This window comes from Eurytemora carolleeae, unplaced genomic scaffold (assembly GCF_000591075.1).
Source record: "Eurytemora carolleeae unplaced genomic scaffold, Eaff_2.0 scaffold953, whole genome shotgun sequence".
NCBI lineage: Eukaryota > Metazoa > Arthropoda > Copepoda > Calanoida > Temoridae > Eurytemora > Eurytemora carolleeae.
The window spans coordinates 243,861-256,726 of record NW_019396998.1 but is presented as its reverse complement, the minus strand read 5'-3'; the positions used below and the strand labels follow the sequence as shown (position 1 = coordinate 256,726).

Here is a 12,866-nt window from a genome sequence, read left to right as displayed (position 1 = left end):
ATTTTTGATTATAATGTATACCTCTTCTTATTTGATAAATGTTTGAATGCAATGCCTAGGGGTGGGAGTGAGAGAGATACAACTGGAATCCTGATGTGGTCCGAGGTTTTCCTTGTCAAGACACCCTTCGGAAAGGAGGTGGCGGTCGCTCTCATGGATACACAGGTACTCGTTTATTCAATCCTATTCAATTTTCAGAACTGTTGGGTGGAGGGGAGGGATATCTTATTTATGATCAGACTAAACCTGGAGGGAAGATAAGACAAAGATTTATTAGTCAATATTTCCAGACAAATATAACTGCTTTTCTGCTTTTTTAATTACAAGGCTTTTAATTAAGGCGATTTACTTTACACTGTTTTCCTATTAACCTGTTTTAGTGTTTAAAGCTCATTTTGAAGTTTCCATTTTTTTCCCTGTCAAATTTTTCAAACCGACCAGATTTATTTTTAATATAAATATTTGTCAGGGTTCTTTTGATAAGAGCAGTACAGTGAGGGACACAGCAACTATATTTGCACTTTCATTAATGACAAGCAGGTTGGATTTCTGCCGTTTAAAGGGACTGTCAGCGTAATTTCAAGTGACCCTCCATGCTAAGATGACGATGTCCGATTAACAATGGTATCCTTAACATCATTGTCTGATCGAGTATGAATTAGAATGTTAAAAATTTTGAAAACTAATTATTTTCGACTGTGGTTTCTCTACATAACAGATTTGCGCATTTCTACTGCTGAAAAGCATTTTACGAATTGAAACCTTTTAAATCTCGGAAAACGACAATATCTTCTACATTATTGATCGGTTAAAGGTATTCAGGGTACCGTTGTGAATATGGTATTTTAATCTTTGGATGAAGGATCACTTAAAATCACACTTGCAGTCCCTTGAAATTCCATTATTTTATTTCCTACTTAAACCATACACATTTTATACTATCTATTTTATAATATTTTATTTCATACTTAAACTATACACATTTTATACTATCTATTTTATAATTGATATTGTTTTATTTTCCAATGGAATGATTTTGTGCTGTTAAAAAAAGAATAAAAGGGAAAGTGGTTTTAAGATCTAACCAAAAATTCGTTAATTTACAATTCACTTTAATTTTTGATCAAAATACTGATGTTTATGAAGTCTATTGGAATTTTCACTTATTTCTTTAATGAATTTTGTCATGTGTATTGTGTTCATGAGGGGGATTAATTGATTAATTACTTATTCAGTGTTCTGGTGTATAATCTGTTCAATAATATTCAAGAAGACGACCTTCAACACCTTCATTACTTCACAGAATATGGCAGGTAGGAAAAGCCCGGTCATAAATCAAGGGTCTTAATTTTTTTTACAATCAAGTTTTACAAATTACTTTTCGGCGAATTAAAATAAAAGATGAAACTGTCTAAACCCTTGATTGTATAAAGGATGACGTAAGCAACGATAAAACCCCGACTGAAAAAAAAAAATAGTTTTTTTAAAGAGCAAATTTCAAATTTTCAGAACAACAATTCGAATTTTAAAAAATGTCATTCAATTTGGTGCAGCTGTTTGGCTAGCCATAGCTAACATATATGTATACAATAGAAAAAGATAGAGTCGTCATTCCCCCACCTCCCCACTCCTCCCCCCCCCATTTCCTGCCTGGGCTAGCTGGAACCCCCTCCCCCTTACCGTTACCGTGTACATTTTAACTAATATTCCGTCGTTGATGTCACTGAGTCTGTAGAAAGTTAAGAAAATACACATGATTCGCGCTTGCAAGAAATGTTTTTAAAATCTACATCTACCTGATTCCGCTTGTACTCAAGTATACAAATATATATGAGCGAAGAGCTTTTATTAGGAAAAAAAGATAATAAAAAATTATTTTAGATTAGCTCTGGAGGATTCTGGTGAGGTTCCCTTCCAGCGTCTCCAGTTTCTAGTCAGAGATTGGCAGTATGCATATGAGGTAAATACCCCTCCCCCCCCTCTTTTCTTTTTGGTGTATGGCATGAGATAATGTCCGGGCTATTGTATTCCGGTTCTTCAACATCAAAATTGAAAATATTTTAATATTTTTCTTTATATATTCAGATATTACTACTAATTATTACATAATTTGTTCTAGAAATAGAAGATTAAATATTTATGATTGTTACTTCTTTGATAGAAAGAAGACATTTAAGACGGAATAAAGTTTTTTCTAGCATTGCTATATTGAAAACTTATTTAAAAATATAATTTACGTTTAGCAGTTGTTTTCATTACATTCATGAATTCATATTTATGGAGTGTTCAAATTATTTTTTTTTAAAAGTCCAACACCCGGGTCTTTTTTTAAGGTCACACTGTTTTTTTTTTCTTTAACTTTCTCTTATTTTTTCTTTTTTTAGGAGGCTTATGGAGAAAAAGGAGGACAGAATATTCTGGATAAACAGTTGAAAATTGATGAAAAGCAGCACACAGAACTACAGGCCCTAAGGTAATGTTTATAACATTTCATCTATTTATTTTAAAATATAAATATTTTTATTTGAAGAAAAAAAATTTTCCATAAATTATTTAAAAGCATATTAAAATTGAATATAAAACCGTCAAATGACATAGCTGATCTGCCCAACTTTTTTTTTGATAACTCGCATGACCCCAGGGAAGGTAAAAAATGAAAAATTGTGCCGGGGAAGAATTTCATTTCGCACGATTTTTAAAAAACGTTTTGTTCATGGAAAAATGGCAGTTTAAAATTCAACAGTTAAAAATCTTTTACCGTACGGTAAAAGTTAATACAAACCTAGATTCATACATTTTTATACCTTGGTACGGAACAACAGGCTTTCTAAAATAATCTCCTGTTCAGAAACAGTAATCCGTTAAGGAGAAAATTGACTCGCTGTTTATAAATATTGACCAGTTCAGAAGCAACCTAACCCCTTGTTCAGAAATATTACGTCTTCATGAGGAACCTGAGCTCATGTTCAGAAATATTCCCCTGTTCAGGAGCAATTTCTATCTCCTGTTTACAAATATTATTCTGTTCAGAAGCAACCTGACCTCCTGTTTATAAATATTATCCTGTTCAGGAGCAACCTGATCTCCTGTTCAAAAATATTATCCTGTTCAGGAGCAACTTGACCTCCTGTTTCTCTGAGATGTCCTGTTTCCTGCTGCCCCACCCTGGGAAGCATGTTGCCACGAACCCCAACTTCAAGGGGGAACTCAAGGATATAGATGAGGAGTTTCTGGCGTATCTACAGGTCGGATATTCACTCATTCATTCATCCTTTCATTCATTCTTTCATTCATTCTTTCACGCAAATATTCATTTTGATCATCTATTTATTCATTCTTCCTTCCTCGAATAAACTAACTTTTTAATTTATTTATATTCTTTGCAAATTCACAAATTCACTGATTCATACTTGTGTCTCCTGTCACATCTGTTTATCATTTCTAACCTTAATATTATCAATACATAATTTCACCTGATACCCCATTTATAGAGTGGCATGTTCAATTTATATTTATAAAAATAGTAATCTTTAAATCTTTGTCTAATCATGAGATATCCTTATTTTACTCTCTCAACATGTTTTAAGAACCATTTTGTTACTAAAATAGAGCTAGGAAGGGTACCGTTGAGAAAGGAATGTCACTTTATAAATGAAGGGTCACTTGAAATTACGTATTCAGTTTTCATAAATATTTCTGCAACATTTTACTAATTTTGTTTGCCCTTCATAAAATATATTTTGTTTATTTTGCATAAATTCTTCATTTTATTTTTTCATTCAGGAGTTTATGCCCCTCCTGCTGTCCCCCCGTAACCTTGTGATAAAGTCCCAAGGAGGGAAGGAGGTTAAAACCAAGGAGATAATTCAGTTCTTTAAATCATATATAGACGTTTTCAGGGTAAGAGAAAATTTTTGATGAATAAAAATATCTGGACAAAATTTGGGGGGAAAGATTGGAAGGGGGGGGGTGGAATTAATACATTTTAGGAGATGAAGAGGTAAAAAGGTTTGGGTTGGGGGGGGAGGGTGCATTCCTCTTTAGCTTAAAATATCCCACTAAAAAAGATGTAAGGCCAGGTTAAGAGTTTTATGAAAAGTAATTTACTTAATTTCAATTAATTTAATGTTAGTGAATAGTCGATTGATAATTTGAATATTTGACAAAATCATAATTGCTTGTTTGCTTGATTTACGGATTGATTTACGGATTGATTGATTAATTGATTGATAGATTGTTTGTATTCTCAGGGGAACAGTATGCCAGAGCCTAAGTCAATGCTTGAGGTCACCATCGAGGTCAACAACCTCGTGAGTCTGGCCTCCGCCAAGGAACTGTATACGGCCTCTATGGAGAGCTTATGCGGAGGAGACAGGTTAAGCTCTTCTATCTATCTATCATGACTCCCCCAAAAACACAAGTGTTACCAGGTAACCACCCCTCCTGGTAACCCAATGCCCCCTTCCGGGGTACATCACAGAGATAGCATGACATGTGCAATGATACTGTTATGCTCGAGAGGCAGTAGCCGTAGCCGTGAAGCCCCAACTACCGTGGCCTGTATCTTAGTAAAATACAATGTGTCCTGAAATAATGTTGTTCCTAGCTTTCGTTTGATATGCATGAAGCCATAGTTAAAAATTTTGAATTTTGAGGTTGTTTGAGGTCATTAGAAGGCCAAACACTGGATTCGTTGCTGCTACGTTGTATTGCCTGGCTTCCTAGCTTTCGTTTGACTTTGATATGCATAAAGCCATAGTAAACCATTTTTATTTGTCGAGGTCATTAAAGGTCATTAGTCTCCAATTTTATTTTTGGAAAAAAAGCTTCCTAATTAGGCGTGCAGCAAAAAAAATGAGAGATTTGAACCAAAAGTGTAGGCAGGCAACCCCCCCCCCCTTCTCATCAAATAGGACATCTTTGTAGCTAAATCGGAGAGAATTAATAAGATTTTGGAAATAAGTTTGAAAGCGAGTTAGAAAGTAAGAAGTTTGAAAAGAGCCTTATGTCCCATATCTTTGCAACTTTTGTAAAAGTAAACTAAGTATTGAAATAATTTGGCAGCTTTTTATCATAAGCTGTTGACAGTATTAGACATTTATATTTGATAAGGGAGCACATGGGACATTTTAACTTTTAACTTTAATGAACTTGGATTTTGAGTTTGACAGATTTATGTATACTGCTTCCCGCATTTGCATTTTTGCACTTTTTTATTGTTTAGACCTTACCTGAACGAGCAAGTTCTTGAGATTGAGCATAAACGGATTCTAGATTCAGCCATCTTGGAATTTGATGCCAGGTAAGTCAGGGGAAATTTTTTCCAGGTAAATTTATCCATGCAGGGGGGGGGGAAATTTGGTGGTTTTGGTTTAGGAAATAAAAATATAACGGGTGAGCACTGAGCAAAAAAGATTCAGGACTTTTGAATATATATTCTTATAAAAGCTGAAACACTATGATTACATGACTAAACCAGATTTTTGGTATAAGGTTTCACACATAGGTTATACACATGTATACTTCTTTGATTCAAGTTTCATCAAAATCAAACTCTGTTCTGATAGTCATCTTTGTATATTTGTTCTTCTCCCTTGGCGATGACAGCGGCCAGGCGCCAAAATCTTGTCTTCAGCCTCGAGATCAAGCCAACAAAAAGACGAATGTTTGGCCAATAGAAAACATCTGGGTAATCGTAAAGCAGAGGTTGGATGAGAACCTCAACTCCCCGAAGCTTGAAGAAATTGTTTATTTTTTAATTTATTTACGTCACGTTTATTTTTAGTTGTATAAGTGTACATACACAGAACATACATATTTTGGTGTTCTTTATAAATTAATTATTAACAATTACACAATTTTAAATGTTTGTTAGGAAGAAGATGGGAGGAGAAGAGTTCTCTCATAAATACCGAGAACAGTTGCTTAGAGAACTAGAGGACTCCTTCATACAGTACAAGGTATTAAATGTTATGACTAGTTCTAAATTTGGTCGCTATGGGGGTTACAAAACCTTGTACGCTTATACTGCCGGGCCGGTACTACAGCACTGACTAGGCCTTCGGAGGATGAAGTTTAAACTAACTTCTGATAAATTTTTGGATATAACGGTTCATTATGGTGCAATTGCTAAAAATATGCGGCAATAAAATCTTTGAACTTTTTTGTACATAAAGAAAACAGATAAGTTCATTTCCAACGAAAAGGAAAAATAAAATATTATGTATTCAAACCCGATAAAAAAATGAATATAAGATCATTGCTCAAATTCTGTTAAATTGTCGAAATAATTCCAACAAAATGTTATTTGTTCAGGCGCATAATGACAGTAAGAATATATTCAAAGCTGCCAACACACCAATTACCTTATTCAGCATTTGGTCAATTCTCTACATAATTTCACAGGTTAATATATATATAATAAAGCTAATATTTATATATTTATATATATATCTGTAGCTATAGCTGGCCAAATACGGCTGGACCAAACTGGCCGAATTTTCTAAGGGGTGCCCAGGGGTAATATAGGTTTTTAAAAATTCAAACTTGTTCAAGTTTTATTTCATTAAATTCCACGGGCAACACTGGGCACTTCAGCTATTATAATATATATATATATAAGACAATTTTATTTTATTTCCCAGAGTCACACGTTAAGTGTAAGTCCGATCGGTTCAGCCGTTTTGAAGTTTTGAAGTTGAACATGTTTTTTTTAAAATATTTTTTAGTTTATAAAGTTAAGACACACTTAGTCCATCTTTTTATTTAATTTAAGTTTTGTACTTTGATTAAGTTAAATTTTAAACAAACTTTTTCACTATTAGGTATTTTAGTGCCTCTTTTTATTGATTGAGAAATTTTGTTGAGTTATTTGGATTTATTAAATTAATATTGAGTAATTTTTTAACTCCATCTATGTTTTCAAATTTAAACTAAGTTTCAGTTCAGTGCTTTAATAAGGATACTTTTTAAGACAAATTTCTTCATTATTTGTGAGAACAATTCTTTTAGTTTAACATGAAATATTTTTTTGTTAACTTAATTTATTTTTATTTTATAAAGTTGATTTTAAGTCATTTAAAACTCCATCAATGTTTTCAAAGAACAAAATTTCTGTTCAGTGCTTAAAATATGCCGAACTTAAAACAAATTTATAATTTATGTGTAAGAGCAATTCTTTTAGTTAAACATAAATATATAACATAAATATGACGTCATTTAACCCCTTCTGTGTTTATAATTTTGAACTTTATTTCAGTTCTGTGCTTTGATAATGCTTACTCCTGTCTCTAACCTTTGTAACCTGTTGATGTGGGGATTAGTTTTCACCGGAGCAACATGGGCATACGTCAAGTACAGGTAGTACGCAGGACCGTACAGAGTTACCCACAAAGGATCAGATTACAGAGACAACTGTACGCAGTTTATACTGTTTGTTTCCTTACAGAGTTACCCACAAAGGATCAGATTTCAGAGACGACTGTACGCAGTTTATACTGTTTGTTTCCTTACAGAGTTACCCACAAAGGCTCAGATTTCAGAGACGACTGTACGCAGTTTATACTAATTGTTTCCTTACATTCATGATTATCTGTAACTATAAACTGTATTTTTGCTTTGCAAATCATTAAATAATCAGTTAGAGCAGGGGCAGGATGGGGTTTCCTGCACCTGGCGGCGGTCTGGGGGGTCCACGTTGGGGCCTCTTACAGATTTCACTTCCTTATGAATCCTTGTTTAATGCAGAAAGCATAAATTAACCTTGAAATCGTCATACTTAAAGAGTTTCAATTCGTCCATACAATCTCATTTTCTGTGGGTAACATTTTATGTAATTAGGTAGTGGGTATTATAAAAATATATTACAGAAGAATCATTTATGTATTAACACTAAGTTAATTTATATTTTAAGTGTTTTGTTTTTATTCGCTGAATTTGGGGAAATTAAATTTTGTTTAGGAAAATAATTAAATTTTCGAAGAAAAACAGTATCCTTAATGATGAAAAAAAAAAACATTTCTTTTTTCATCCAAAATCATTCCTATCGGAGCCAGGGGGCCGGTTGGTTTAAATCTTAAAAATGTATTCCACCAATAGTTGTATATTTCATATTGCAAAAGTAAACAAATAAATTTCATTTTTTTGTTTTAGTGGAGAATTCGGGCATGTTGGATCCCAGATAGAGGATTGCACAGGATGGATCTGGGACAATCTTTTCCAGGTTCTACTGAGCAAGGTTAGTTAACCCCCCCCCTTTCCGGGCCCTCCCCCCCCACCCCTCTTCTGTATAATCTTAAATCAACTTTCTAATTTATTAATAATTATATAAAATACTGCAATAATAGCCAGAAATATATATTTTTTGTGAATATAATTCTTAAATATTTGTATTTGATCCCTGATCCTAATTTTTTACAACAAATCCATGCTCCGGATATTTTTCAATCCGGATTCATTAAAAGCACACCTGATAATTGTATATATATTTAAACAGTTAATACGAGGACGCGTAAGGAAGTTAATGTGTCAAGTTAAGTTTAAATGAGACTTGAACTTGTGGCAGCCTTGCTAATATGCAAAATCTTAACAGCCAATTCTGCCAATATAATCTTAAATATTTTGATTAATTCTTAATTTTCAAATTTTAGAGAAATTTATAAATTTATTCCGTACTTAGCATGTTCATTTTGAAATTTATTAATTTATCCTAAAATCTTGAAATTTACTAGTTTATCCTAAAATCTTGAAATTTACTAATTTATCCTAAAATTTTGAAATTTACTAATTTATCCTAAAATCTTGAAATTTACCTAAAATTAAACCAACTTCTCCCTAAAATTGTTCATTTAGTCCGGAAATTACTTCCTTATGAAAATCATGAAAATTAATTTATCCTGAAATTTGTCATTTTTTGTTTGAAATCTACCAATTCTTCCTAAAATCCGAACTTTTGATTTGTGAATCTGGATAAATCATTGATCTCCATCTTATGCAGGCCATAATACCTCTTCAATATCCTGTGGGGTCATACCCTGCAGGGATATCTTGAATTGAGTGATCAAGAATTTATCATAAAAATCCCCACACTGGATATCGAGATCCAGCGTTTAAGATTAAAGATATTCTCACAAGATTATCTACCTCTGTAGTTTTGAATTGACAATATATATTCTGAAATTTGTCCGTTCTCCCTAAACTTTGCCAATATTTCCTGAAATTTTTTCTTTATTTATTCTGTAATTTAGATAATTATGATATTTTTTTTATCCTGAAATTTCGCAATATTCTCTGAAATTTGGAATTTTGCAATTAGAATCCTAGTTCAGTTTGGTTGTTAATCTGCATGGCTTTTATCAGAATACTGAGGCCGAATTTAAAGAAATTGAGCCGCGGCTCAAATTTGAGACGTATTCAATGGTTCAAGATTTAAGCCGGCGCTCAATTGAAACCGTTTTTTGTCTGATTTGAGACGCGACTCAAATTCATTAAATTAGGACTCTAAACGTATTTTTAGATTGCAACAGGATAAATTTAGACAAACAAGCATTCTAAAAATCGTTTTAAGACTTCTGCTAATGCATAATAGTAATAAAAATCGAGTCTTTGTCACAAACTCTGATGTTCTAATAATCCCTTTACTTTTGTAATCCAATGTCGAAGACCTTAGATATTTCAAATTCAAACTATAAATTATGTTGAATACAATCATCTAAGTTGCCGCAGATTTCTTTGTCTTGGTGGTTTTATCAGCTTTTGATGTTCTCATTTTTTTCTAAAAACTTTTTTTAAACGCGTCGCTTAATTTTATTTCACAAACGACACAGTACATAGCACACACGCCTTTTGCATGGATCAAACCCCTTTATATGTATTGTACATTGGATTCCACAGTGGACATTTTTGGTTTATTTTTGATGTTAGGATTTTAATTGTTTTTTTTATTTATTGCTTTACCATGCATACTTTAATAAATGTTCTTAAAGGTTACAAATTTTGGGCAATAGCCCAAGGAAGTTACGTGCACATGCCGCTTTGAATTAAAAGACACAGATAGAGCCTGTTCTAGCCGCGGAGCTCGACCCCTAGCCGTGGCCCTTTGCCTCCTAGCCTGTCCTTGCCGCAGCACTCGGCCAAGAAAGTGTCTTAACCTAAACCTAAAATATTTACAGATCTGTCTCTTTCTTGTAATTTAACGCGGCAAGTGCATGTATCTTCCTTGGGCAACTGCCAAAATAGGAAATAGGAAATAAAGGCAATAAAGGAAAAGGGGGATAAGTAGTAGTGCTTGACAGTGAATTCTGTTAAAGGAGTAATGCTTATATATACCTGAATATTTATTAGGCTAATTTCCCTAATTAAAACCTGATTACTTTTATCGAAAGCCATTTTAGATATTGTGTTTATTTTTCAAACCAAACAAAACAGCCTTTTATTTTACGCTAGCTTTTGTATTTTTATTTTTCCGCAATGCTTAAAAACTTTTTAAAAGATATTTTTAGAGTGTATACTGTATACTTTTCTTGTTATATCATGAATATTTGTATTCATGCTTTTATCCTATTATAGGCGGCTGAACAGGGAACCACTTTTGCTGTCAGGTAAAAAATAACAAACAAAAAGTAACTTTTTAAGAACAAACTTTTTGCCACAAACTCAATTTTATAATCTCTATATCTTTGCAACCTGAAGATGTAAACCTCCGATTTTCGAATTCACAATTAGAAAAATATAAAAGGTCTACGACATCGGGATACAATGATATAGGGATTAAAAATTTAGAGTTTGTGGCAAAAACTCATTTTCTTTGAAAGTAGCTCAGGCCAGATTTTAATAGACTGAAATTATCAATTTCATTATCTTCATCTAAATTAATTATCGTTATATTATTAATATTTTTTACTATTTTAATTGTTTTTATTATTTTTTATATTATTATTTTCATTATCATTATCATTAGCATGAGCATTATTATTTTATAGGCAAGCCGCCCAACGGATGAGCTCTGTAAGTTCCCCCTCCAATGAGCGGAAGAAAACTAGATGAAGTTTCAAGTGAAAAATAAACTAGTTTTGTGAAAGAGTCTCGTGACGTAATTTTCAGTGAAACTCTATTTATCGGGTGGCATGTCGGACTCATAACGGTACCTTTTAAACCTATGTCTGATTCAGGATCTCATTGGCATGCAGTGTACAGTACACTGCACTCAATTGTCGGCTGTAAAAATAAGGATATTTCCATCATCCTTGATTAGACAAAGGTTATGATGGTACTGTTGTAAATCGGACATGCCACTCTTCAAATAAAGGATTACTAAATATTACGTCTGCAGTCCCTTCAAGTTCTTAATCAAATAGTTTATGTTCTCTTGCTATAACTATATACCGCCAAATTATTGTATAATTAACAAATAATTTCCTTAATAGTTAATTATTTATCTTTTCTTCTGGCCGAGGCGGGGTTTTTATCTTTGATGAACTCCATCAAAAATTCCACATTTTTAAGATTATTAAAAGTTCAAAAATGAAAGTTTCAAGGTTTTTATTCTGTTTTGAAAGCGATTTAAAACAAACTTCTATAATTTTATTACTCCCGTTTTTACGCCCTAAATACCCAACTTAACTTAAAGGGAAGAAAAGGACAAACTTTTTGGATCTGTTTTGAAGGGTCAACCAATCAAAGTTTGATATCTTACTTAAACATTGTGGCATTTCACCATGAACAGATTCAAAATTAACCTTTCTCTACTTTTAACATAAATACAAGACTCTGCTCAATTTCTCAATTCCGTCCGATGTCACAAGTGTAAAAAAGTGGCAGCTGGATTTTTTCAAATCTCGAAATGAAAAATGTTTGTTTTTTATGTTTTTTTTTTCTCCTGATCTTTAATATGTATTCTTTCTTGTATTTTGAAAAGTTGGGTATTTCGAGTATTTTTCCTTGTTATTGTTTTTTATTTTATTTTAAGATACGTTTTAACTTGCCTGGTTTATTGTTATCATTGATAGCGTATCGTGTTTAAAAAAAATTCCCCCTGATTCCTGACTCAAACTCTTTTCACCCGCCATAATGCTGTACCTGGATCATGGGGAAGACTGAAACCAATCAATCAATCGCGTCTCAACAAATTTATTAAATTATTAGTGCTCGGCATAAAAATAAATTTCACAAACCCTGCATTATTAACCTTGCAGTACGGTGATTTTGTACCGTTTACTTTAAATGGGTTAAAAGGTATCCATTTATGTGATCATTTTGGTTTACACTTCTTTTATAGATATGTAAATACATTTTAATATTTAAATCAGATTTTTTATTACGACCCTCTTAGTCTAATATTTATATCCTTAATAATTTTAGTAAATATAGATAATTGTAGATATTTTGTTCTATTTTTTGTATCCTGATATAAAGCATCTTTACCATATTACAGTGTTTCAAATTAAACAGAGCCCGCGGTTTAAAAATTTCGACTAGAGCCGTAATTCCTTAACCCCGACTTTAAGACCCGATCTTCGACCCAACTCTGACGACAGCTTGTGTCACGTGATTGACAGTTGGAAGATCTTCGGCTCGACTTAAGGAGTTAGGCCCAATGAAAATAAAACCGACCTTGGTTGGTTTTAGTGGAGAATAAGGCTCAATGTTGAGTCTTGTTCTCATAAAAACCCGGAATGCGCCAATTCCAACCGTGAAAATCCGCCAAATAGAATATTGAACCTGTTTTTTGAACTCAACTGTGTGGAAAATAAGATGCAGCTTGAATCCGAAAGCTCAAGTCGTAAATAAGGCCCAACAACAGCTTAGACTTGAGCCGTATTTTCCCGAATTTTTTAAATCACGGGCTTAGGACAGTTTCTTTATGAGCA

At 32.9% G+C, this 12,866-nt stretch overlaps 1 protein-coding gene across 6 annotated transcripts; it reads left to right on the top strand.

The window, feature by feature from the left end:
- The first annotated feature begins 36 nt into the window (after positions 1-36).
- On the top strand, positions 37-12,379 carry LOC111710916 (atlastin). 6 transcript variants are annotated; one of them, XR_002767152.1, is made up of 16 exons: positions 37-165; positions 470-540; positions 1,236-1,313; positions 1,882-1,960; positions 2,385-2,473; positions 3,113-3,245; positions 3,784-3,900; positions 4,251-4,375; positions 5,225-5,302; positions 5,876-5,960; positions 6,316-6,405; positions 7,259-7,359; positions 8,152-8,236; positions 10,567-10,598; positions 10,980-11,099; positions 11,330-12,379. XR_002767152.1 is itself a non-coding variant. In XM_023485113.1 (16 exons), the coding sequence occupies exons 1-15, from the start codon at positions 52-54 to the stop codon at positions 11,041-11,043; spliced, it is 1,341 nt and encodes a 446-aa protein (XP_023340881.1). In that variant the 5' UTR covers positions 37-51; the 3' UTR covers positions 11,044-11,089; positions 11,340-12,379. The 6 variants fall into 6 exon arrangements, 4 of the variants coding, with proteins under 4 accessions (XP_023340881.1, XP_023340880.1, XP_023340882.1 ...); XR_002767151.1 differs by having other exon boundaries at positions 10,980-11,118; positions 11,306-12,379; XM_023485113.1 differs by having other exon boundaries at positions 10,980-11,089; positions 11,340-12,379.
- Positions 12,380-12,866: the final 487 nt, after the last annotated feature.